The sequence below is a fragment of the Castor canadensis genome, chromosome 11 (assembly GCF_047511655.1).
Source record: "Castor canadensis chromosome 11, mCasCan1.hap1v2, whole genome shotgun sequence".
In the NCBI taxonomy this organism is placed as follows: domain Eukaryota; kingdom Metazoa; phylum Chordata; class Mammalia; order Rodentia; family Castoridae; genus Castor; species Castor canadensis.
This window is the reverse complement of record NC_133396.1, coordinates 17,011,204-17,036,993: the sequence shown is the minus strand read 5'-3', so window position 1 is coordinate 17,036,993 and position 25,790 is coordinate 17,011,204. Positions and strand designations below refer to the sequence as shown.

Sequence of the window (25,790 nt, the reverse complement as noted above, 5' to 3'; positions counted from 1 at the left end):
GGCTGTTCAGGCAGATGTTTACTCTCTGAGCCTCCGCTTTCTCATCTGTAAAATGGGGAGAGAGAATTGACCTTAATCTCATCTCATTGTGGTGAAGATAGAACATTCCATGGTGTGCAGTTGGGAAGAGCCAGACAGTAGGAAATTTTACAGGACAAACAACCTGGGTTTTTTGACAAATAAATTGCAAGGAAGAAAGGAGGGGAAGGAAGGGTGATGACAAAGATTAAAAGATGTATTTTAAAAGTCTCTTCTAGGTTTTATTTAAATTTTGATTAAAACACACCATAACACTAGATAATTAGGGAAATTTGAATATAAAGGATATTTGAGGCATTAATTTTAGGTGTGATAAGGATTGCGTGCTATGTTTCAATTTTATTTAATACCTAAGCAGAACAATATTTTTTACTACAGAGCTACATGATGCACAGTACTAAACCAGTGAGAAATATCTGCCATAGCCAGGCACCGGGGGCTCAAACCTGCAATCCTAGCTACTCAAGAGGCAGAGATCAGGAGGATTTAGGTTCAAAGCCAGCCTGAGCAAATAGTTTGCAAGACCCTATCTCGAAAAAAAACCCATAACAAAAAAGGGCAGGTGGAGCGGCTCAAGGTGTAGCCCCTGAGTTCAAACTCCAGAACAGAAAAAAAAAAAAAAATTGCCATAAACATGATTGTGAAACCAGGTAGCTGCAATGGCTCAACTAAACACTTCTGCTCATTCAAAGAAGCCACACATTTTTCTGAAAACTTTTTGAACAGTAACTAACGTTTTCTTCCTTTTACCTTTTTTTTGAACATGTTCAGATCACTTAGCACATAGGCAGTAAGCAGCACCACAATTCTAACAGCCTGTTCCATGGACAACTCCACTGGCCTCCGGACTCTGAATGGGTGAGGCAGTAGCCAGGTTTCAGGCCTATCAGGACCACCTGGTGGCAGAGGAGGGAAGGACAGAACACCTACCCATGAGACATGACAAGTGAGGTGACAAGTGACATGAGGTGAATCAGACACACAAGTGTGTGCTATAAACACACTGAGCTGGGTGACAGTGGCTCACATCTGTAATCCTACTAGTCAGGAGGTGGAGATTTGGAGGATCAGGGTTTGAGGCCAGCCTGGGAAACAGTTCAGGAGACTCCACCTCAATCAATAAATACTGAGCATGGCAGCATGTGTCTGTCATCCAACTATGCAGGAAGCATGGATAGGAGAACTGTGGTCCCCAGGCAGCAGGGCATGAGAGTGAGACCCTTATTCAGAAAATAACTAAAGAAGAAGATCTGGCTGTATAAGACAGATGGATCAAGTGATAGAACACCTGCTTAGCAAGTGCAAGGTCTTTAGTTCAAACCTCAGTACTGTCAAAAAAATTCATAACTTTTAGTATACTTACTATTTATGGAAGAAATGAAAAGATGCCATGAATCTGTTTCAAAATAACCCTGGAGGGGAGGAAGTGGGTGGGAACAAGACTGGGCCCTGAAGTAGGAGTTGATCTCCATTCAAATGCGTGATGGCTGGAGGGGAGTTGCTGTGCTGTCTGCTTTTATGAATGCTTGGACATTTTCAAAATAGGATAGATTCAAAGACTTTCCAAGTTCCCAGTCTGACTTTCAATAAATGTTTGTTTGTCTTTTTCCAGATGTAGTTTTCCTTTCAGGCGTAAGTGTGTGAAATGTTAAATAAATACTGGGTGAATACCTACTACAGGCAGAGGAAGAAGCAAGCCCCTGAATTTATGGATTTAAGACTTTCCATTCCAAGTGTGCTACCAGCTCTTGTCCAGCAGGGGGCTCCCTATGCTTTGCCTTTTTCTCTGGTTACTGTCCTGAGGGTTTGTGGAAAGGAAAAGATTATCCGCTGTGTAAGACAGATGCTGGAGCACAGTGTCATTTGTCAGAGACCTTGTGTATGAGACAACTGAGAAAGGAGAGAGAGAGAGAGAGAGAGAGAGAGAGAGAGAGAGAGAGAGAGAGAGAGAGATATGAAGGCCAGGTACCATGGCTTATGCTTGTAATCCTAACTACTCAGGAGGCAGCGATCAGGAGGATCACCGTTTGAAGCCAGATCTTGAAAATGACCAACACAAAAAAGGGCTGGTGGAGTGGCTCAAGTGGTAGAGAAACTGCTTAGCAAGAATAAGGCCCTGAGTTCAATCTCCAGTACTGGGAAAAAAAAAAAAAAAAAAAAAAGGAAGGAAGAAAAAGAGAAGAGAGAATTTATTTACCCATCACCCTATTAAAGGAAGGATCACTCAGATTACCATCTCTGGGGGTGGGGGTACTTAGGAAATGCCATCTTCTCCCCCAGGCACTGTCTGAAGCATCTGCATGTGTTAATTTACCTAACTTTCTCATTAACCCCATGAGATAGGCATTACCATTACCATTATAAAGGGGAGTTCCTAGGAGACTGCATTTAGACATGAGGAGGTGAGGTGCTTTCAGAGCCCAGCTGGAGTTTCCTAGCAGATAACTGGAAAAGAGACCTGGAGCTCAGGAGAGAGGTCCTTGAGAGGTGACTGATAAAGCCTCTAAGTGAACACTCTTGTTATGTCCCTAAGGTGGGCATGAGCTGCTAGGAGGAACTGCAGAAAGAGGAAGCCACAGTGGAGGAGAGGTTGGAAGGGGCTCAGGGGTAGGAGGCCCACCTGGAGCCACCAGAATCCATGTCTGGGCTGTTTCAAGAAGAGAAAGCAGCCCACAGCATTACTGCCTCAGAGACTGAAAAGAGAGGGTTATGGTCACACAGCAGTGGTTTTCAGTGGGGCAGTGACCACAGCACTGAACTCCTGCAGGGAGAAGTTGTGGCTGGAGAAGGAAACAAAGTTTTCTATTTTATTTGTCTGTCTGTTGGTTTATTTATTTTGAGACACAATCTCATTGTGTTGTCCAAGCTGGTCTCCAGCTTCTGGGCTCAAGTGATCATCCTGGTTCAGCCTCCCAAGTAGCTGGGACTACAGGCATGTGTGCCACCATGCTTGCCTCAATCTTGATGCTTAAATTATAGTGGGGACACTGGATAGCTCAGTGGTAGAATGTTTGCCTAGTATACAGAAAGCCGGGTTTGTTTAAGGAAGTGTGGTGCCAGGTGTTATTTCTATGATCCATGGCTGAATGTCCCTAAAGGGTATCCATCTATGTGTCCTCGTAGAAGAGGAGTATGTAGAGGTGTCGCATGTCTGCATGTGCAGGGTGTTGGCGTGTGGAGGTGTGGGACAGAGTTTATGTGTGTCTCTGTATTTGAGTGTGTGTGCTAGAAACGGTCAACTAATGGACGTTTCATAAAGCTCAGCCTAACATATGTATGTCCCAAGGTGAAATTAATGTGCAGGGAGGGACTGCGGGGGCGTCAGGATTCAGGAAAATGTCCTTAGGATGACAAATCAGCCTCTGTGCGGAGCGCATGGATTCCAGTACGCGCCCGGGGTTTGTAATTACAAACGGCCGCCACCAGGGGGCGATGCCGGCACCTCGCTGCCAGCACCTGCTTCGCCGCGCGGGTATCCTCCAGGTCAGCCACCCGCCGGAGCGAGACTCCAGGTCCCCTCGTTTCCAGGCTTGCCTCCACTCCTCGGGCTCGAGATGCAGCCTTGGGAACGTGGGGAGACGGCTCGGGACGAGTAGGAGGCTTTCTTGGGGCGAAAGCGGGGAATCCTCTGGCCAACGATGCCCTTGTGCCCCGGGCCGGTCAGGGCTGGGCTGACCTTGAACAGGACGCTGACCTCTGATGTAGGGTCCTGATCCCTTCTCAGCAGGGAACAAGCTTCCTTCTTTAGTTTACTGTCCTCCGGCACCAGAGGGGAGGGACAGGGACACAGCTCCCAGGTGCAGGAGTTTGAGAAAGGGAGTGACCTGGTTCCAGCTGGGTGCTTGGAAGATGAACAGACCCCTAGGCAGAGAGAGAGTCCAGGGTCTGGCGGCGGGAGGGACAGAGGGCTTGTGGTTATCAAGTTGTACTTATTATTGTTTGTAATAAAACTTATTTTTTGGTGGTGCTGAGATTTGAACTCAGCACCCCACACTTCCTAGGCAGCCAGCCCTGTCTTTGTGATGTTTTTTTCAAGATAGAGTCTCTGTAACTATTTGCTCCGGAAAGGCTTCCAACTGCGATCCTCCTGATCTCTGCTTTCTGAGTAGCTGGGATTACAGGAGTGAGCCACTGGAGCCCGGCTAAAACTTATTTTTTGTTATAAAAATAATTTAGGAAAATTACTGAAAATGGTGAAAATTGTTTGAACAACCAACCTAATCTATTAGTACTGCTGCATGCGTTTTTGCATTTGGTCTATTTTCTTCTGTACTGTTTTTATGCCTTTAAAGCAATGAAGCAAAACAAAATATGGCTGTATTATTGTGTCCAGATAATTTGTTTCGCGAATTTTTCACTTCTCAGGATATAATAGCATTTCCCATATCACTTCCTGGATTAGATGCTTCTGGCTGTAACAAAGTACTTTACTAGAAACTGGGTGGTTTTTAGTGACAGAAAGATATTTTCTCCCAGTTGGAAGGCTGGAAGTCAGAAGTGTGGGCACGTTGGTGCCTCCTCTGAAACTGTTTTGGAGACTTCTCCTGGCCTTTTCCTGCTTGTGGTGGTGGCTGGCATTCCTTGGCTTGTGGCTGCATCACTTGAATCTTGGCTTCTTTACATGGCCATCTTGTCCCTGTTGTGTCTGTGTCACCCTCCTGTCTCCCAGCATCCATGCTGAATGAAGAGCCATTTCACACCAGCGTAACCAGAACTTAACTAATTAATCACACCTACAACAACTGTTTGCAAATGAAGTCACATTCTCAGGTACCCAGAACTGGGATTTTAACATTCTTGGAGAAGGGACACAAGTCAACCTGTAACTTTTTTTTTTTTTTGAGACTTGGGTTTGAATTCAGGTATTCACACTTGCAAAGCAAGCGCTCTACTGCTTGAGACCCACCTCCAGTGGGTCACCTCCATTTTACTCTGGTTATTTTGGAGATGGGGTCTCCTGAACTATTTGCCTGGACTGGTCTCAAACCTCCACCTTCTGGATCTCAGCTTCCCAAGTAGTTAGGATTACAGGCGTGAGCCACTGGTGCCCTGCTCCGTAACACTTTTTGACTGTGCCTTTTAGTGACTGCCTGAGATTTTAACAAAGGTAAAATGTCTTTGTTTTACTTACTCAGTTTATGTATGCTTATAAATGATGCGTAATTAGCACCTTTGTGCACAAGACTTGCATTCGTAGTGAATGACTTTTTAAAGGATCAATATGCAGAAGAGGGAATATGGAATCAGAGTTTACAGAAGATTTTAATGATATCATTGATTTGGGGAGAGGTCTGATATGGGAAGAGCACACAGCATGTCAGTCCCAAAAAAAAACAAATTAAAATGGTAAATTTTGCCTGGTGCTGGTGGCTCACGCCTGTAATCCTAGCTACTCAGGAGGCAGAGATAAGGAGGATTTCAGTTTGAGACCAGCCTGGGCAAATAATTCTCAAGACCCTGTCTCAAAAAAACCCATAAAAAAAAAAAAAAACCCAAAAAAAACACGGGCTGGTGGATAGGCTTAAGGTGAAGGCCCTGAGTTCAAACCCTAGTACCACAAAACCAAATAAACAAAACCCTAGCTAACCAGAAAATCTAACAGATATTCACTAAAAAGGGAAAAAAAAATTATTGGGGTCTACTTTTTACCTCTGTTATTGGGGCATGGAGATGATAACAAGAAAAACGCCCATGGTCCATCCGGACGGAAGCAAGCAAGCAAGACACGGTGTCACCTCTGCTTCCAAAAGAACAGACGGGGAGCCGCCGTGAACCCCGGGCGCGGCGCGGGGCGTGAGGCCAGAGAGGCTTCTGAACTGAGGACAAATTAGGAGTTCACCTGGCGGAGGGAGGGGGTCCCTGTGTAATTTCCCTTCCGCTTTCGCTTAATGCTTCCCGGAACAGAGCTGTTGACCCTTCCCTGCCATTTCTTCTTGCTGCTCATGAAGCTCTTCCCGAAACAGGGCTGGCAATTCTGTTTCTTCCTGTTTTTCCGTGGCTTGGTTTATTTTTACATTTAACTCTTTCATCTCCCTAGAAACCGTGCTGGTGATGGGGGGTGAGGGGCTGGGTGGCCCCAGGCAGCACTGTTGGCTTTCATTTTGCCTCCTGATGTGAGACTGGGGCTCTCACCTCGTACCTGTCTCCCCCCACCGTGGCTCCTTTAGGTGATGGGAGGGGTGGATGTGTGGCCGCAGCCCTGGGTGATTGGAGGGGATAATCCAGCAAGACTGTGTTGGCCTTGAAGAACAGCTGCAGGGTAGACTGCCATAAGGACTTCCACCAAGGAGGTTGGGAGAGAGGAGCACGCGCCATCTCTCTCCACCCATCCCCCACTTCTCTCTCGTTATAAATAATTTGCTTTATTTTCTTTTGCTTGCATGGGGCTATGTTCCCTGCTGGACTGTGAGCTCCTGAGGGGTCACGGCTGTCTCGCTCCAGTTCCTCCAGCAGGGACCAAGGAGGTGCCCAGTGGAAATGGCTAAATGAATGAGCAAGGAATGGCCTTTTCCTGTTATCACCGCTAGGGGGCAGCACCGGGAGCCAAGGGTAGCCTCCACTCTGCGCTGTCTGCAGGCAGGTGGCTGGACCTGGTCATGGAGTTGGAACCTCCTGCTAGTCTGGTCACTGGGCCTCTGTGGCAGGGAGCCCGAGGAGCTGAGAGTCTCCCACACAGATGCTCTTTGTAGCTGAAGCCTGGGGCCTGAGGCTGGGTTGGGGACAGGGCCCAAAGAAACCAGGCTGGGGCAGGCAGGGCTAAGTTTGGTTTCAGGGGCTCCCCGAGACATTCATCACAGCCAGAAGAAGTAATTAAGGCCGAGAGCAGCGGGGAGGGAGCGTGTTCTCCTCCGGAGGCCCAGGGTGAGATGAATGGGGCAGGGAGGGAGAGCTTTGCATGGTCTGGGGACACTGACAATAGAGACAGGCCTTCAGGGCCACAGTCATCACATCTGTGCTGACCACCAGAGGAGGGTGGGACACGAGCTGATGAATGTGTTGATGTCTGGCTTCATTACACACCCTCATGGCCGCCTGGCGTCATAAATTAGGGCCAGTATACCTGGCCACAGGGGGAAAGACGGGGTGCTCACCTCTCTCTGTGAGTCAGAGGAGTCCCCCCACCCTGTTGCCTAACCCTGGCAGATCCCTGGATCTCTGCCCCTCCCCACAATCCCAGGCATGGGACCTGGTCTCCTTTCCTGCAGGACCACAGGCGCTGTGGGCACTGGTCTGTCCCCAGTCCTCATCCCTGGCCAGAGGTGGGAGGTGGTTGCCAGTGGGCACTGGGCAGGGTGGGCATGTGGTGGGAGACACTGAGCTCTAGTCCTGTGACAAAGTGAGGGGATAGGAGGCAGCAGAGGGAGTCTGGACAAGACATCATGGAGGAGGAGGTCCCTGTGGGTGGCTTCTGGGGAGTCTCAGATCCCCACATAGGAACAAGTGGTGTCCCTACCCCTCAACACACTTCTGGACCTCAGTGTCACTGGGCCTGGCTGGTAAGCTGGCCAGAGGACAATGCCTTGTGGATGGCACAGAGTGGGTTCTCATTTCTTCTGTTTCAGTTTATTCTTCTTAAAACTTTTTATTACAAAAGTAATAAATGTTCACTGTGTAACGTATAAAAACTACAGAAAAATATAAAGAACAAAATCACCTGAATCTTGCTCAGAGAAGCACTCTTAATGTTTTACAGAGAAGCCCCTGCAGGGCTTGCCATATACAGGTCCATTCATGTATTTCCTGGCTTGTACTCTGCTTTTCCCCCATACATGTCACAAATATCTCCATGTCCTCTCACATTTTTCTAAACATGATTTTTAATTGTTCCACTAGATAGTTATATATTTGGGGTGCTGGTAGGCCAGTGCTCTACCAACTAGCCACACCCGGGGCCCAGACCACTATATTCTCATAGCATTCACAGGTGCTCCAGCTTACCAGTTGTTGGATATTTTGGAGATTTGTGAGTTTCCCTTTGTGCATATTACTGTTGATTTCTTTGCTCACCTCTGTTACATCCACAGGTGACATTCACAAAAATAGAAACCCTGGGTTACAGGGTAGGGACATGTGGCCCTTACCCAGCCTCCCTAGAGGCCTGTTACAGTCTCCTGGGTGGCATTGGTGAGGGAGTTTGTTGGGGCCTGGGCAGCACCAGGCATTAATTATCATTTGAAAAAGATCTTTGTCCAAAATTTTACAATGGGAAAAATAAACTTGGGCTTTTCTTTTTTTGGTTGGAACTGGAATTTGAACCCAGAGCTTCACACTTGTAAAGCAGGCACCCTACTGCTTGAGCCACACCTCTAGTTCATTTTGTTCTGGTTATTTTTTGAGATAGGGTCTCATGAACTATTTCGCCCAGCTGGCCTTGAACGTCCATCTTCCTGATCTCAGCCTCCCAGGTAGTTAAGATTGCAGGCGTCAGCCGCTAGCAGCACCTGTTTTATCCTCATTCTTTTTTTATGAGACAGGTTCTCACTATGTTACCCAGGTGGGTCTCAAACTTATTGTGTAGCCCAGGCTGGCCTTGATATCCTTCTGCCTCAGCCAGCACCCCCCAGCCCTTGCTGGGATTACAGGCCTTGCCACCATGCCCACCTTGTCCTAACTCAGTTTTTAAAATGATGGTGTCTGTCATTTTCTTATTGACTTGTGAGTTCCCTTCTTATATTCCAGATTTAGGCTTCTTTGGCTGTATATGTTGTAAATATATGTTCTTAATTTTGAGGGCCGCCTCCCAGTTTTTTTCTTGTACAGAGAAGGGTTACATTTGAGTGTCAAATTTATAACATTTTTATTTTTGCATTGCTTTTATACTTAGAAGGACATTTCCTTGTTTCATTATAAAAGTCGTAAGTGCTTTTCTACAAGTTAGGAAGAGAAACAAACAAAGTCATGGCAAGTTCTAGTCCTACCACCTCATGCAACCAGACAGGATTTAATTAAGAGCAAATTGAGATTTAATGAGTCTGCAGTCATCCTCCTCTCCCAAACTTAGACCATCAATTTCAGTAGCCTCAGGAGGGCTGTGTGCCTGACATGCACATGGAATGAATGCAGGGTAGGGCACAGAGTGGAGGGCAGTGTGGAGGACAGCCTGGGGCCTGCCTTTGACATTGCCCATTTCAGTTTTTCCATCTGTAAAGGGAGGTGGTTGAACCACCCGGTGGCCTCTTAAGCAGGCACAGTCTCTGGGTTCAGCCAGCTGGTTTCAAATGTCTACCTGCCACTGACCAGCTGCTCTCACTGTCCCTAAGTAAGCAGTGTAGCTGTGAGGTAGGGTCCCAGGTTCCTGCTTACTCACTGGGAGAGGAAACAGGATGGTAGAAAGAGGCCTCTTTTAAGTCAGAGGCTACTGTTAGTGGTGGGGCCGTGGCTGGGTCGTGCTCCTGGGGCCTTTAGGGCCTCCTGACATGAGTCCTGCTCCCTTGCAAGTGTGAAGCCCTGAGTTCAAACTCCAGTCCCTGCAGAAAAAAAAAAAAAAAAAAGAGTTCTGTCCCCACTCTGGAAATGTGGGACAGATCGGTACACATCTATCGGTCAGGAGGGCCCTGGTCCCAAGCCTGGACGGCGGGGGGCGGGGGGCGGGGGACGGACAGGTAGAAAGCAAGGACAACAGCCTGGAGTGTGCTGGGAGGCTCAGGTCCCCAAGGTTGGGGCCTCCTGACAGCGACCCCATTACTCTGGATGCAGGAGTGATAGCAGGCAGGCAGGGTTCTGGGGAGTGGCCGCTCTGTCCCCTAGGTCCTTATCAGTGATGGGCCGATAAGCCGGTCCACGGTTCCGGGGGCTAATGGAGGCTGGGCCGGCGGGCGGTTCCGGCGGATCCGAGTGTTTGCGGAGATAAGCGGCGCCCGCCTGGGTACACAGACGCCACTTAGCTGCGCAAACAGCGGGGCTGCAGGACCCCGGGGCGGGGGCGCGGGGGCGGGGCTGAGCCCCGGGCAAGGGCAAGTGCAAGAGTGAGCGCGGAGGGTGTGCAGGTGCACACGCGCGTGGGGGAGTCCGAACCTGAGCTGGCCGGGTGTGCACGGGGGAGAGGGGGACTGTGACCGCCATGTGTATGCCCAAGGACCTGGAGACGTAGAGCCCTTGGGCACAGCCTTCATTGCGTCCCCTGCAGTGTCCCCTCAGCCAGACGGGTCCTTCCCACAGCCTCCTGGCAGGTCTCACACACCCCCATCCCCCGCAGCCGCCCTGACTGAGTACTGCGTTCCCAGAAGTGGGAGACTCAGTCTGTCTCCTCGAATGGCCGAGTCACTGGCCACGGAACAGGCCCCTGAGTTGGGGATTCCACCTGCATCCAGCAGGGGCGGGACAAGAGAGGCCCTGGAGGGGAACCTATACCCTCCCTACTGTTGCCTTCATCAATCCTGTCTCCTACTCGAGCATGATGCTGGAGGCCACAGACTTGGAGTCACCATACACATCCCTTCCCCAAAGACATCTAAAGTAGGGACAAAATGAGCAGCTGCCTCCAGACCAGGGAGCCTGGTGAGTGTAGACTGGTCCAGACACCAGGCTCAGACACGAAATCCAGCGCCGAATCCACCCTGGCCCAAAATTAAACGGAAGTCTTACTTAATCTCTCCTCAGCTTGAAATACTTTGCCCAGTCTTGTTGCACACTGTCCAGTCATGCCTGTTCCTGGCCTATGCCTAAACTGGATTTCTTTTGCCTATACTCCCACTTCTACTATAATCTCAGTACTGCCCTTTCTCTGGTTTTGGCCTGACTCCTGCCTGAAAGTAAGGCTGCCAAGTGCAAGTGTTCCGGTTGGTTATATACGGCAGGAGGGCATCACATCTCAGGGGCACCCTGTAGCCACAGAGTAGCCTGCATGGGTATGTTTTCAAGTCCCGAATCGATAGGGGAACCCCTTCTCACAAACAAGCAAGAAGGCCCTCAACCCAAGCCCTCTGTCATGCTTGGGAAAACACAGTCCCTCCCACGAGCCCCAAGCTGTGCCTCCATCAGATGGGGTTCCACTCTGAAGCAGGGTGCTTGAAAACTAGTACTGACTTGGCATTCAGAGTTTGAAGGTGGTATGTATAGGTGAGAGTGTGGGTCCATGTGTTCAGGTGGATGGGGGGTGGGAGTGGGGAGGACAGAGCTGGGGATTGAATCCAGCTAATGAACACCTTCTAAGCCCAGGCTGGATCCCAGCACCTCTTCCTTCCCCATCTAATTTCTGAAAAGACACATATGTACTGGCTGCTGATTTAAAATGTTTTTGGAAATTGGTGCCATGCATGGTTCTTACTATACCATCCATCTTAAATGGATGGAAGGCAAGCCACCGACTGGGAGAAAATATTCCTAAGGAACTCATGATCCAAAATATATAAAAGACTTTCAATTCGATAGGAAAATGAGCAAAAGGCTTGATCAGACACTTCACAAAAAAGGATAAAAGGTTAATAAGCAAATGAAAAGCCACTTTACTTCATTCCTCACCAGGCAGATGGACATTAAAACCAGAATGAAACCGGGTCTGGGCCCTGAGTTCAAATCCCAGTACCACAAAAAAGCAAATAAAAACGCTGGGCCTAAAAGCAAGCTGACTGTGACTCCTTTGTTAGAGATCAGCATAAGTGGTCCTGGTCCCCCAGGGCAGGAAAATGGTGGGCACAGAGCACTGAGGCCTCTAAGGAGATTGTAATGTGACCTGAGTCCTAAGCTACATGCTGGTTACATGAATGTGTTTAGTTTGTAAAAATGCAGTGAGCTGAACATTTGCAGTCTGCTCACTTTAATGGGTGTGTGCTAGTCTTCAATAAAAAGTTGAAAAAAAATTTAATGTTTATGGAGCTACCATTTGGATGGGTTTAAGCTGCATGCCACCCATTAAACTCCCAGCCCATCTTTCCTTCCCTCCTCTTTCCGCTTCTATTCTGGGCCTCATCTTGCCTGTGCTCCCATTTCTTCCGGGGTTGGCCTGCTTCTGCTGCTCAGGTTGTGCAAATTATATTCTAACATATCAAAAATTTTTGTTAAGAAGTGTATTTTTAAAAATTCTTTCTCTTCTTTCTTTTCATCATTATTATTATTTTGATGGTAGTGGGATTTGAACTCAGGGCCTCGGGGTTGCTAGGCGAGTGCCCTACTGCTTGGGCCATGCCCCCAGCCCTGAAGATGTGCTTTAAATTTTATTCTTCCACCAAGATGCTGGATGGTAGAGTGCAGCCCCTGCCAGGAAGCCCCATATCCAGTCTGTTCTTTTGGATGGGGTTAAATGTGAGCTGCACAAGAGTTGAGGAGGCCTTTGTTAAAACACAGATCATGGGCTGGTGGAGGGCTCAAGTAGTAAGAGTGCCTGCCTGCCTTGCAAGCGTGAGACCCTGAGTTCAAACCTCAGTGCATCCAAAACCAAAAAACAAATAAACGAAAAACCCCACACAGATCACTGGGCCCCACTTGAGGCCCAGGACGGGCAGATGACATGTGTTTCTAACTAGTTGCCAGTGGTGCTGCTATAGATTTTCGAGTCACACTTTGAGAATGGCCACCATAAATCTACCAGGTTTTATTCTGTTGTGTAAAAGCCCAAGGTTGTTGGCTCAGGGCTGGTTTGATAGTGAATTGTCAGGGGCCTGGGCTTCTTCGGGGTTTTTACTTTGGCTCCCGAATGTATAACCCTCACCTCATGGTCCAAAATGGCTGCTTTGAGCCATTAAGAACTCATTTTAGTAGTCAGGAAGGAGGAAGGGGCAGAAGAAAAGGATAGCTTTATGGTGCCCTAAAGTCCTTTTAAGGACACTTTATAGAAATTACAAATACAATTTCCTCTTGGAATTCATTGACCAGAACTTAGTCAGTCATTCGATCTATCTATCTATCTATCTATCTATCTATCTATCTATCTATCTATCTGTCTACCTTAGGGAAGGCTGAGGAATGTGAGTTTTTAATGCACGATGGCTGTGTGTCAGTTAAGGCAAGGGTTATCTGACTAATGAAGTAGGGAAGGACAGATATTGAGTACACCCAGGAGGAGCCAGAGAGCACACCTGCCTACTCTGTCTGCCCAAGCCTGCAAGTTAACACTAGGTGGCTTAGGTAAGGCAAGTCACTTGACCTCATTGAGTCTTATTCCCCCTCCATGAAAGGACGACCGTCATGTCTCCATCCATCACAGGTACCCTGTCCCTCCTCCATGGTACCCTGACCCTCCTTGGCCTGCTGCTGTGCTGGGGCCCCAATGGAGAAGAACAAGAGGGGGTACTGGGCTCAGGGTGCTCAGTCTAGCAGCAGATGGGTGCATGCTGGGCCATGCCACTGCAGGGGGTCAGGCTGAGCAGCAGGGAGCACAGGGTGGCCTGACCTGCCTGTCCCTTGTGGTTCCCTGGAGGCCCTGAACCTGGGGCCCACTGCAGGGTCTCATAAAGAACTGGGGTATGTAGCCAGACGCCAGTGGCTTACACCTATAACAAAGCTACTCGGAAGGCAGAGATCAGGAGAATCGCAGTTCAAAGCCAGCCTGGGCAAATAGTTCCAGAGACCTATCTAGAAAAAACCCATTACAAAAAAAGAGCTGGTTGAGTGGCTCAAGGTATAGGCCCTGAGTTCACATCCCTGTATGACAAAAAAAAAAAAAAAAAAAAAACAAACTGGTGTGTGGGGTGGGTTTTAAGAGCCCAGACTCACAGGCAGCAGCTTCCAGAGCTTTCCCTAAATAGCCTCAACTCTGGAGCAGGGACTCCAAGTAAGAAGACCCATGGGGCAGTAGCAGAGATGGTCCTGAGAAGGGTCTGCAGGCTACAGGAATCCTAGCAGAGAGGGAAAGAGGTGCAGTAGGGTGGAGGCAGGAGGCAGTGGTGCAGTGGCTGCAGAGCCAGCGTGGTGCCAGAAGCTGGGGTGTCCAGGATGGCCCTGGATTCCTGGTTTCCCCGCAGCTGGCCCTGCCTTTTTCCCCTGAGAGGCGGCAGGAGGGCGGGAGGCAGGTCATTTTCTTGTTTTCTCCTCTGCTGTCACCTTCCAGCCCCTGTCTGATGGATGGTACAGACGGAGTCACAACTAATGGCTTTCCTCAGAACCCTCGGAACTAATGAAGCTGCTAACGAGCGACTGAGTAAATGAGTAAACGAGCAGAGGCCACTTCATCACCCCCGTCACCAGAGGGCCATGGAGTAGCCACACAGAACAGCTACTGATGGACACTGGGGACCCAGGGTGGGGACAGGACAGGATTTGCCTGGGAAGGTGGGTTTGGGGGAGCGAAGGGGTCACTCTGGGTGAGGGAGAGAGGAATACGTAGAGAGGGAAGGTGGGAATTGTGGAGATGGGTGGGAGAGGCAAGTGACAGAGATGCTGAGAAGAGAGAAGGGATAAATAGGGTGGGGTGGAGTGAGGGTCCCTTTGGTGCCAGGCACTGGGGCATAAAGGTAGGAAGTGCAGAAGCCAGGCACTGGTGGCTCAGGTCTGTAATCCTAGCTACTTGGGAGGCTGAGAGTGGGAGGATAAAGATTCCATATCAGCTTGGGAGAAAAGTTAGGGAGACCCCATCTCAACGAAAAAAAAAAAAAAAAGCTGGGAACTGTGGCATGTGCCTGTCATCCCAGGGCAAAAAGCAAGACCCTGTCTCTAAAATACCAGAGCAAAAAGGGCGGAGGCATTGTTCAAGTGGTAAAACACCTGCCTAGCAAGCACTAAGTCCTGAGTTCAAACCTCAGTCCCACCAAAGGAGAGAGAGTGAGAGAGAGAGAGAGAGAGAGAGAGAGAAAGGAGAGAGAGGAGAGCTCAGACTTGTCCCTGAGCAGACCACAATTTGGTAGGGAAAGGAGATGGAAACAGATGTATCAGTGGATTGGCTCAAGTGTTAGAGTGCCTGCCTAGCAAGTGTACTGCAAAAAAAAAAAAAAAAAGAAAAGAAAAGTTGTAAAACCAACCCAGAGCAATCTGACTCCAGAATCCATGACTCTTTCCACCACATTGGGTGTGTAAGTGTGTGGAAAAGAAAGGCATGATCAGAAACAAGGAAGAATGGATTCCTCTGGACTGATCTGATTTTCTTGTTGATGGAATTATTTGGTTAGAGGTGGGGGAGCTGCAAGCTCCTTGGGTCTGGACTTCAGCAAGACGTTCAGCAAAATCTCTCCTGACATCCTGTGGACTCTGGTGGGGGTGTGGGTGACAGGGTTGGCAGGCTGGAAGAATTTCTCATTAGTTGAAGATCAGTTCTAAAGCCAGATCAAAAGCTGAAACAAGTCCTGGTGGTGGCCTAGCACCAGGGGGCTCTGTCTGTGGTCCTACTCTGTTTATAATTTTTCTCCTTTCCCCTAATTATTTTTAATTACCATAGTAATATGTATCTGCTGTAGAAAAATATAAACTCTAGATAAACGAAAAGAAGGAAAAAGTGCTTGTCCACATCTTACTCAAACCACTGCTGAGCAGTCTTCAATGTGCTATTCCCTACTCAGACCCCAGGGAAGAAGCCATTGGTGGTTACTGGAGTTTGAACTCAGGGCCTGTGCTTGCTAGGCAGGTGCTCTACCACTTGAGGCACACCCTGAGCCCTTTTTGCTTTTTTCAGGTAGGGTCTCAGGTTTTTGCCCAGGCCAGTCTGGATCTTAGTACTCCAACCTATGGCTTCCCACACTAGCTGGGATGACAGGTGTGCACCACCACACTAACTTTCTTTATTGATCGGGGGGTGAAAGGGTCTCACAAACTTTTTGTCTGGGCTGGCCTTGTACCACCATCTTCTCGATCTCCACTTCCTGAGTAAGCAGGGATTATAGGTACACACTTCCAACTGTGGCCAAAGCCAGAGATCTCTAAGTAGCCTGTGCGTATTTACCAGGTGCTTCTTCTATTGGTGGTGCCTCAGCTAGGAAGCCAGGGATTTATCTTCACATAATTAGCACTTTTTGAAAGACTGCTATTTTCCAGGCACTTTATGCCTAGCCCAGGTATGATTTCTTATAACCACCACCATAGCCAGGATACAGAATAATAGTCAGGAAACTTCTCCCACTTCTAATTTTTTTTTTTTTTGGTGGTCTAGGGTTTGAACTCAAGTCTTCATGCTTGCCAGACAGGGGCTCTACCACTTGAGCCACTCTGCCAGCCCTATTTTGTGTTGGGTATTTTCAAGATATGGTCTCATAAACTATTTGCCCAGGCTGGCCTTGAACCACGATCCTGCTGATCTCTGCCTCCTGAGCAGCTAGGATTACAGGTATGACCCAGCAGTGCCCGGCTGGTTTATATCTTTTGACCATTGTATTTAAATATTGGATTGTTGACTTTCATATTGTTGATTTTCAAGAGTTCTTCATGTATTCTGATAAAGTTCTTGGTTGGATATATGACTCACAATTGTTTTCTTCCAGCCTGTAGCTGATCTTTGCATTCTCTTAAGTGTCTCAAAGAGCAAATGTTTTTAGTTATTATGAAGCCCAATTTATACATTTTTAGGAGTTTCTTTGTGAATTTCTTGGTGTGTTCTGTGTAGTCAATTTTATCATCTACAAATAGGGATATTTTAATTTCTTCCTTTTCAGTTTATGTGCCTTTTTTACTTTTTTTACCTTACTGCCCTGGCTAGGATTTCTAGTATGAAGTTGCATAGGACTAATGAGACTAGTATGCTTATATTTTCTGATTTTAAGGAGAAAGCATTTCACATTATGATATTAGCCATGAATTTTTTTTTTCAGTACTGGGGCTTGAACTCATGGCCTTCATCTCGAGCAACTCCACTAGCCCTTTATTGTGAAGGGTTTTTTTGAGATTGGGTCTTGTGAACTATTTGCCTGGGCTGTCTTCGAACCGTGGTCCTCCTGGTCTCTGGGAGCCACCGGCACCTAACTGTACATTTTTTGTAGATGCTCTTTATCAAGTTGAGGAAGAATCCTTCCATTTTTGGTTGGATAAGAGTGTTTTTATTTTTTTTTAATGCATGGATGCTGAATTTTGTCAAATGCTTTTTCTTTTCCCTTCCCTCCTTCCTTCCTCCTTCCTTCCTTCCCTTCTCCTCTTCCTCCTCCTTCTCCTTCTTTTTGAACAGGGTCTCCTTATGTATCCAGGCTGCCCCCAAACTCAATCGTCCTGCTCTCAGCCTCCCAAGTGTTGAGATTATAGGCAGGCATCACCATGCCTGACCTCCAAATGATTTTTTTCAGTAATGGGGTTTGAATTCAGGGCCTACACCTTGAGTCACTCCACCAGCCCTTTTTTGTGAAGTTTTTTTTTTTTTTTGGAGATAGGGTCTCTTGAGCTAATTTCCTGGACTGGCTTCAAACTGTGATCCTCCTGATCTCTGCTTCCTGAATAGCTAGGATCACAGGTGTGGGACACTGACAAGGGTGGGACCATGTCTCTTTAGCTCAGAGGGGACATTCTCTTTCCTCAGATTTGTAGGTGTCTGTAGGCTCTGATGTCACTGTCACCATTGCCACTGCCACAGAATTGTCTGGAGACTAGGGCACAAGGAAACAAGGAAAAGAAAAATGGGGTTTCCTCTGTTCTAAGTGTTAGGCCTCCCTTCTCCTCCTCATGGTAGAGCTAGGACTTTCTCCTGGAGATCTTCTCTTCCCCTTAGCTCCCCTTCCGGGTTTTGGCTGCCTTGTGTGTAAAAGATGGTCACTCCCACCCTCATCTCTCATATCCTGGGGTAAAGACTGTTTATCTCCCCAGTAACCAATCTTTATTATTTTTTTCTTGTGGTACTAGGGTTTGAACTTAGGGCCTCACACTTGCTAGGCAGGTGGTTTACCACTTGAGCTGCACCCCCAGATCTTTTTACTTTGGTTGTTTTTCAGATAGGTTCTCACACTTATGTCCAGGTCAACCCGGACCACCATCCTCCTATTTATGTTTCCCACAAAGCTGGGATGACAGGTGTGTGCCACCATGCCTGGCTCATTTTTATCGTCTTTTTGTAGCAGAATCCTCAGAAATTTCTCTGGGGTCATAGCCTTCTAGTTGGGGATCACACACCTCAACAGCCTTCCTTCTGGCTAGACGTGGCTGTGTGATTAAGTGCTGGCCAGGGAGCTGCAATGTGTGTGACTTTCTTATCACAGTCTTCTCCTCCTCCTTCTTCTTCCTCTTCTGCTGGCCTTGCACATACTAGGCAAGCACCCTACCATTGAGCTATAGCCCCACACCCCAGCTTTCTTTTTTTTTTCAATTGGCAGTGCTGAGAGCTGAACTCAGGGCCTTGCACTTGTGGTCAGGCACTCTATCACTTGAGTCATGCCCCCAGACCTTTTTGCTCTGGTTATTTTCGAGGTAAGGTTTTTGCTTTATACCTGGGCCAGTCTGGACTGCAATTCTCTTATTTGTGCTTCCCATCTAGCTGGGATGGCAGTTGCATATCACCATACCCAGCTTTTTTTGGTTGAGATGGGGTCTTTCGAACTTTTTACCTGAGGTCGTGATCCTCCCCATCTTCTCCTCCTGAGTATCTAGGATTACACTTGGTATTCAGGTGTGGCATAATATTCTTAAAAGGCAAATGCCTGCCTTCTGCCTTCTCTTTCCCTATTTCCATGATCTGGAATGTGGATATGAGGAGGTGAACATGAGACGAGAGTCTGTGAGGAACAAGGTGGAAGGTGCCAGAGTTCCTTGTAGCTCAGAGTCACGTCTCCAGCTTGAACTCTTACATGTGGGAGAAGTAAACATGAATGGTATTTAAGCTGTTATGACTTGGCCTGTATTAAGGCAGCTGCACCAGTATCTTAACTCATGTGTTGGTTGATCCAACAACAATTTCACAGGATCCTATGATGTGCCAGGCACCACGTGAGACGCAAGGGGTCACTAAGACAGAAGTCCACCATGGCATGGTGAGTCAGGGAGCTGACTGTCTCACACAGGTTACAGCTGTTTTCCCCCTAAATCCATGCCTCTTTGGAGACCTGAGTTTCTGTGCCAGCAGCACAGGCCAGGCTTCCAGCGGAGGCTCATTTCTGAGAATAGGAGCACCTGCACATGGTGGGGTGGGGCTGATACAGATATCCCAGAGGCTGGAGCTCAAGGTCACTCAGAGTATATCAATCCAAAATTCACAACACACAATGAAAAAAAGGACAAAATTCACAACATACACTGGCACTTTATATTGTTGAGTCAAACTTTATTAGTTATCTAATTTATTAAAGTGGTGTATAAACCCTGTAACAATCATTTAAACTACATAGAAAATACATAGGACTGGAGAAGCCCTTGCTTCGACATAAGCAGGGTTGGTTTCTTGGTGAGTCTTTTGAAAAAGCTTGTTAACATGAACAATTGTAAAAGGAGACATAAGGCTGGGGTTAGCTCAGTGGTGGAGACTTGCCTAGCATGCTCAAGGCCCTGGATTTGATTCCCAGCACTGCAAACAAAGAAACAAAGAAATAAAAGGCATATATATGCCTTAGTCATCTTGTTCTGACTTCAAATGCACAAATGCACATCAGGTACCAGTGTTTCTTTGGGTCCCCTTCAACAACTCCCATCCACAGTGAAAACCCCTTCTTTCTTGGCATTACTGTCTCATAACTGCACCTGCCAAATACAACCAGAGTCCATGGTGAGACATGGCTTGGACAGCTCCTGTTGAGCTCACTCACTTTCCCATGGTCCCACTGGCTCTCTGCTCTGTGGCTCCCACAGTAATGGATCATGGAAAATAGAGAGAACTCCAGTCTCCTGGAATGAGGCCAATATCTCTCTGGAGGGAGGTTGTCATTTCTTAATGATGTCAGTTGGCTTTTCTTCCTTCTTTCCCTCATTCTGTGCAAAGAGCCGGAGGGTTTTTAAGCAAGAGGATATTTATTCTCAGGACAAAATGAGCATGCTTGCATTTCTATAGGCATGGTCACAGTAGCCAATGTTTTCCTGGGCTGTGGTCAGTCACCAAGGTACAAAGAGAGTTTCACATGAACTAATAGAGGGGCCCTGATGGGCAAAGAGCAGGCACAGCTGGACTGCTAGAAACATCCACTGATTTTCCGCTCTTCTCCAGAGGACTGTTTCAACTAGAGAAATGTTAGATGTCAGTCCTATACGTGCACAACCAGAAGTGGTTCTTGGATTAAACATGGGTGGGCAGGTGTGAGGTGTGCATGTGTGTTTGTGTGTGTGTGTCACTGTCCGCTCTTGGCTGGATTATTGCAGTGGGCTTCTAACTGGACTCCCTACTCTGACCTTGCCTGACCTCTTCCAGTCTATTCTTCACATAGTAGGCAGAGTGCTTTTTCTAGAACATACACCACCCCTCCATCCAAATCTCTCATCTCATTCTGAGCCAAAGGCAAAGTCCTTACAGTAGCCTACCAGGCCCTACATGATCTGACCCCTTTCCACTTCCCTGAGCTCATCTCCTGCCTCTCCCCATGCCAGGCATATGGACCTCTTTGCTATTCCTCAAACCACCAAGCATGCTCTCACCTCAGGGCCTTTGTACTTGCTGTTTCTTCTGCCTAGAACACTCTTGCCAAGGTAGCCTCCTGGTTTGCTTTCTCACTTTCTTCAAATGCCACCTTATAGGTAAGCCCTTCTCCAACTGCCCAACACATGGTAAGTCCCCTACATCCTGACCCTCTATCCCCTTCACCCTGATTTTTTTTTATAACACTTATCATCCAACACACATTCTTCCTTTCTTGTTTATTTTTTATTTCATGCCACTAGAATATAAGCTGCATGAGGGCAAACAGAATTCTATTTCAGTGTCTAGAACAATGTCTGGCATACAGAAAGGGCTTAACAGTTGCTTTTTGTTGTTTTTTTCTTTTAGTGCTGGGGATGGAATCCAGGGCCTGGTGCATGCTAGGCAGGTGCTCTACCACTGAGCCACACCCAACCCAGTAGGTGCTTCTTGAAGGAGGACTGGCTCATTCCTGCTGTACAGCTGCCTGCTATCTGGGGGGCATGGGCCTGAGGCCTTGTCTGAGGGCTGAAGGCAGTGGAGCAGTGCTGCTCAGTGTACGATATGTCCGAGAGGCCCCCAGGGGTTGGGTAAAGGGTACATGTAGCGGGTGGGAGTGGGTACAGAATGCTAAGCCTATTGGGATAGTGAGCTGGCCCACCCTTCTTGATGAGTGGCCTTGAGCCTACTAGGAAAGGGGAATGTTTGTCTCCTGTCTCGGTCCATGGCTTCCCTGACCTGGTGTGGCCTTGCTAGGTGCTCTGAGAAGGGGACTAAGGGAACCTCAGTGATTTTGAGCCCCTACCCTACAAGGATAAGTTAGAGGCAGGTCCTGGTCTCAAGTCCACAGTAACAATTGTTTCTTAAGTTTCTTCCCTCACAGATGTCAGTTCCCCTCCCCCCATGTCTCATAGCGCCTGAGTCATGGGTCAGTGACGCAGGTGGTGGTGGGGTGGGGGCAGTTGAGCCCATTGATCAAGGCTTGAGACATCCTCCCCACTAATCAACAAGTTAATAACATCTTCAATGATGTGGAGGTGGTGATTAATGAAGCAGTCGGCTTGCCCTGTAATTGGGGAGTAGACTTGGAGGGCAGCGCCATGATGGATAGGGCTGGCTGGTGAGGAGGTGGGGGCTGGTACCTGGCCTACATTGAGGGGCCACCCTGGGTTCTGTTTACTTTTACTAGGGAGGTAAACAGGATAGTGACTTCTTCAAAGGTTGTACACTGAATCCAGGCCTTCCCCCCGGCCCCCTGCCGTGTCCAGGGGCTTCTCCATACTTTCTCCTCTCCTGCCATCTGACCCTCCTCAGACCCACACTCCACAAGGCTTGGTGGGGGAGACAGGGATGCTGGATTTCTTGTGCACATCTCACAAGCACAAGCTCCTTCACCTCTCTCTGCCTGGGGGCCAGCACTCTAGAACCCCCCTCACAACCCTGGCCAGTGCTGCACGGTCAAAAGGGCACCCCCCCTCCAATATCCTTGTCCCCTTCAGCCTGCAGGGTCCTTGCTAGGTCTTGACCCCTGAGATGGTGGCTATCCTAATGAGCCCCTAGGCTGCCCTCTCTCCATCCCCAGTGTGAGCACCCATCTTTCATCTTCCCATGGGGTTTGGAATTCTTTTTGGAGGACAGAGGCAAGAAATTCTTTTATTTGCTCTGTCTCCTCTCCATACTGGAGACAGGCTTGTCTCTCCTGTATCTGTTCTGGGAATTCTAAGAGTAGGGATCCCCATGCCTTTCCTCTGAGACTGGGGTTCCTGGAGGATGGAGCTGTGCCTTGCCCCTCAGACACAGGCTCCCAGGGTGTTTCTTGGGTTGTGCGGGGGTCCATGGGCCCCAACTGGCTGATAAGGATCCATTTCCGGAGTGTGCAGGTGATTGAACCCATAAAAAGATGACTGAGGGCGCCTTGGTCTCTCCATCTCAGGAGAGCTCTAAAAATAGCACCAATAGCCATCTGTCCTGGTGGGTGGGGGGAGGCAGCCCAGGACCAGGGACCTGGGCAAGATGGCTCCTCCTGCCTCCGTGGCCCAGAAGCAGTGCAGGCTATGCCGGGCCAGGGAGAGGGAGTTGGAAAGGGCTTTATGGGAGTCCACCAAGAGCCCTCTCTCTTCTTGGTGGGACGGGCAGGTTTGAAGGGGTTGGCAGTCTAGGGCCTTCCTCTACCCCCTCCCATCATGGGTGATCTCTCAGCGCTTCAGTTTCCTTACCTGTAAACTGGGGCTGATCTGAGCTCATAGCATTCAGCGGTAGGACGTGTACTATCCTGTGCACAGCAGTGCTGAAAAAAACGTTGGTCCTTTCCTCTTTCCTTCAAAGGCTCTGGGTGCAGACCTGAGCCCCAGAGGCTGTAATGTTCTGGGGACAGTGACATGTGCTTGGGCAACTTGGCACCACTCAGCTGCGGAAGACACCAGTGTCCTGAATAACACCTAGATGGGGGTGGGGCTTTGCCTTGGGAGAGGGCTCATGGCTGGACCAGGGTCTGTATGTGCTAGGTTGGATGCCTAGGTGACCCGTTCAGCTGCTTCTGGAGGGCTGCTTTCTGCCTCCTCCTGCCGTGCTCCTCAACTCTTTTTTTTTTTTTTGAGGGAAGATTTCACTCTGTAGCTCAGGCTGGCCTTGAATTCATGATCCTCTTGCCTCTGACTCCCAAGTGCCTGGTCTCCGCAGCTCTTAATGGAGAGCTTAATGTCCAGAGAGGCCTCTCCCCTAGGACATCAGAGAGGTCAGGAACCAAGGTCATATTCACCCTTTCTATTGGAATAGAAAGAGACTTCCCCAACAGGTCCTGTCATTCCTGGGTTTTTCTCCAAGGTGTTAAGGAGCAGAGGCTGAAAAGAGCTGTCTCTTGGAAAGAGGGGTCACAGGTCCCACAGGCTGGAGGGAATGTTCCCCACCCCCTCCAGGGACAGGTTAGGGAGGATGGAGTCTCATTCCTCTTCCTAGGGGCTCCTCCAGGAGTCTACATCCAAAGGCTTCCGTTTCTCAGGAGGCTAGACCTGCCACTGGAGGGCTGTGGGGTGAAGATGGGGGTTCAGGCAAGGGACCCTGTCTGAGCACGGCAGCTGCCCCCTCAGCTCCTGTGGGGTGGAGACATCTCATCCTAGCTGGTGTAAAGTCGATGGGCGGAGGGAGGAGGGAGGGCACTCCCTCCTGGCCTCCCCCTCCCTTTTCAGGCTGGGATATAAGCCCCGCAAGGAAGGCGCTGAGCAGAGGCCTCAGCTCGACCTTTCTCCAGCTTTCCAGCCCTGCCTTCCACCTTCTCATCCCATCTTGCTTCTGGAGCTGTCGCTGTGAGTAGCTGTGTGCCTCAGAAATGGTCTGGTACCTAGCTATTTTGTGTGGAAACTGAGGCCGGGATGGTGGGAGCTGGGGCTGAGGGTCAGGAAGCTGGATGGGAAGGGGCCAGCAGAGGTGGGAGGAAGCCCGGGAACCTGGTTACCAGCATGGCCTTCTTCCTGCGTCTTCCTCTTTGGGCAATAGCGGGAGTGGGGAGGCATGGCTCTTTGACATGAGGAAACTGAGGCCAGAGATGGCACAGTGGGGAGAACACACAGCGAGCTGGTGGTTGGACCCTGGTCAGGTACCAGCCACCAGCCCTAGACAGGCCACCAGGGCCCGATGGCAGCCTCAGTCTCCCTCCGTCGAGGCTCGAGACACAGGACGACACACGCTCCACTTTCCCCTTTCCAGATGGCGACAGTGCGCCGGCCGTGGCCCGCCATGGCTGCAGTGCTGCTGACCCTGCTGGCCTGCCTGGGGGCTTTGGTCGACGCCTACCCCTCCAAACCCGAGGCTCCGGGGGAAGATGCCTCCCCGGAGGAACTGAGCCGCTACTACGCCTCCCTGCGCCACTACCTCAACCTGGTCACCCGACAGCGGTGAGCGCATGCGCGGGGCGGCCCGGGGCGCCCCCCCCCGCTCCATCGGGAGGGGGGGTCTGACCACGCCCCTGTGTGGCCCCGCCCCCAGGTATGGGAAACGTGACAGCTCGGACGCTCTACTCTCCAAACTGCTGCTCCCCGACGGCGAGAACCAACGCATCAGGTCGCGGTAAAAGCACCCCCTGGGCCCCCCTGACCACACACCGGCCCCTGGAGCGTGACCAGGCCCACGGAACCCCGTCCTGGAGCCATCACCTGCGACTCTCCCGGCCTCGCCTCCCCAGGTCCAATTCCCTTTCTTTCCCTCCTGCAGGCCAGAAGGCACCGACCCGTGGTGAAGACCCGCGAGGCCTCCTGGGAGATATGCTAATCACACCAACTTATCTGCATATTTGGTTCAGGGGTGGAGGCTCTCCGCCCATTTCTCGGTACCCCTGGCTCTCTTGGGGCTGGAGGAGTGTGTGTGGTCTTTTTCTGATCCCCAAATAAAGAGCAAATGTCACAGAAAAGGATTGCGTGCCTTTGTTTATCTCCTTTCCTGTCTTCGTGGAGATGGCATTGGTGGGAATGGACCAGGAGGTGTCAGGGCTAGAGGAAAGACTGGAGCCTAAGACAAAAAGCGCCCAAGAACAAGGCGGGGGCGGGATGGGAGCCCCCTCTGCTCCTAACCTGGGACTGGACAGCGCCCTGACAAGGGACCAGACAAAGGACTCTTGTGGAAGGAACTCTAAGCTAGAGGGCATGGGCGAGGGGGTGATGGATGGGAAGGCAGAGGAGCAGGAAGAGCGCTGGGGGTGGAGAACTGGGAGGGATAGCCCAGAAGGGTAGCTGTGGGAACTTGTATTTTAAATTTTTATTAGCATAACTGAATTGTAGTGATATTTCCGTACATGGATGTAAACAACTTTGGACAAATTCACCCCATCTATATTACTTTTTTTTGCAGCTCTGAGGTTTGAACTCAGGGCCTCATGCTTGCCAGGCAGGCACTCTACTGCTTGCGCCAGGCTCCAGCCCTAGAAGGGTAGCTGAAGATGGAGCTGTCTAGTCCTGCAAAGATGAAGACAGCAGGGGGGATGGACTTGGCCTCAAGGGGGCTTCCCTGAGGAGCTGTAGAATTACTTCCCGAAGCTGTAGTGACTCAAGGTGATGGTGGGGTGGTGGAGTAAGAGCCATTTGGAGGGTGAGCTGGCTGTGGAGGCGAGGAAATAGAGTATTTCTGAGGTCCCAGTTCCTGAGTAGGAGGAGCAATGGGAGTCTGAAGACCCCCTGTGCTTCATCATCAGTCCTCCCAACCTTGCTGAAAACACATTCAGTGCATTCATCACTAACTGTCCTTACTGGTGACAAGGCCATAGGGACACCCTCCAGGGTTGCCCCTTCTACCTTCACTAGACATTGAGGTCTAAAAGTGCTGTGGGTGATTAACTGGAGTCTAACCTGAATCCCTGGACACTCTTCCTTTTCAGCTCCATTCTTCCAGGAAG

The 25,790-nt window shown here is 49.4% G+C and overlaps 1 protein-coding gene across 3 annotated transcripts; it reads left to right on the top strand.

Moving 5' to 3' along the window:
- The first annotated feature begins 23,522 nt into the window (after positions 1–23,522).
- On the top strand, positions 23,523–24,803 carry Pyy (peptide YY). 3 transcript variants are annotated; one of them, XM_074048911.1, is made up of 4 exons: positions 23,524–23,712; positions 24,113–24,300; positions 24,392–24,466; positions 24,617–24,803. In XM_074048911.1, the coding sequence occupies exons 2-4, from the start codon at positions 24,113–24,115 to the stop codon at positions 24,639–24,641; spliced, it is 288 nt and encodes a 95-aa protein (XP_073905012.1). In that variant the 5' UTR covers positions 23,524–23,712; the 3' UTR covers positions 24,642–24,803. The 3 variants fall into 3 exon arrangements, with proteins under 3 accessions (XP_073905013.1, XP_073905012.1, XP_020036028.1); XM_020180439.2 differs by having other exon boundaries at positions 23,528–23,712; positions 24,392–24,472; XM_074048912.1 differs by lacking the exon at positions 24,617–24,803 and having other exon boundaries at positions 23,523–23,712; positions 24,392–24,476.
- Positions 24,804–25,790: the final 987 nt, after the last annotated feature.

Bases quoted from the DNA above. Each gene is read 5' to 3' on its own strand.
- Pyy (XM_020180439.2), top strand. From the start codon at position 24,113: ATGGCGACAGTGCGCCGGCCGTGGCCCGCCATGGCTGCAGTGCTGCTG. The intron at 24,301-24,391 runs GTGAGCGCATGC...CCCCGCCCCCAG, and splicing joins AACCTGGTCACCCGACAGCG to GTATGGGAAACGTGACAGCT. The intron at 24,473-24,616 runs GTAAAAGCACCC...TCCCTCCTGCAG, and splicing joins AACCAACGCATCAGGTCGCG to GCCAGAAGGCACCGACCCGT.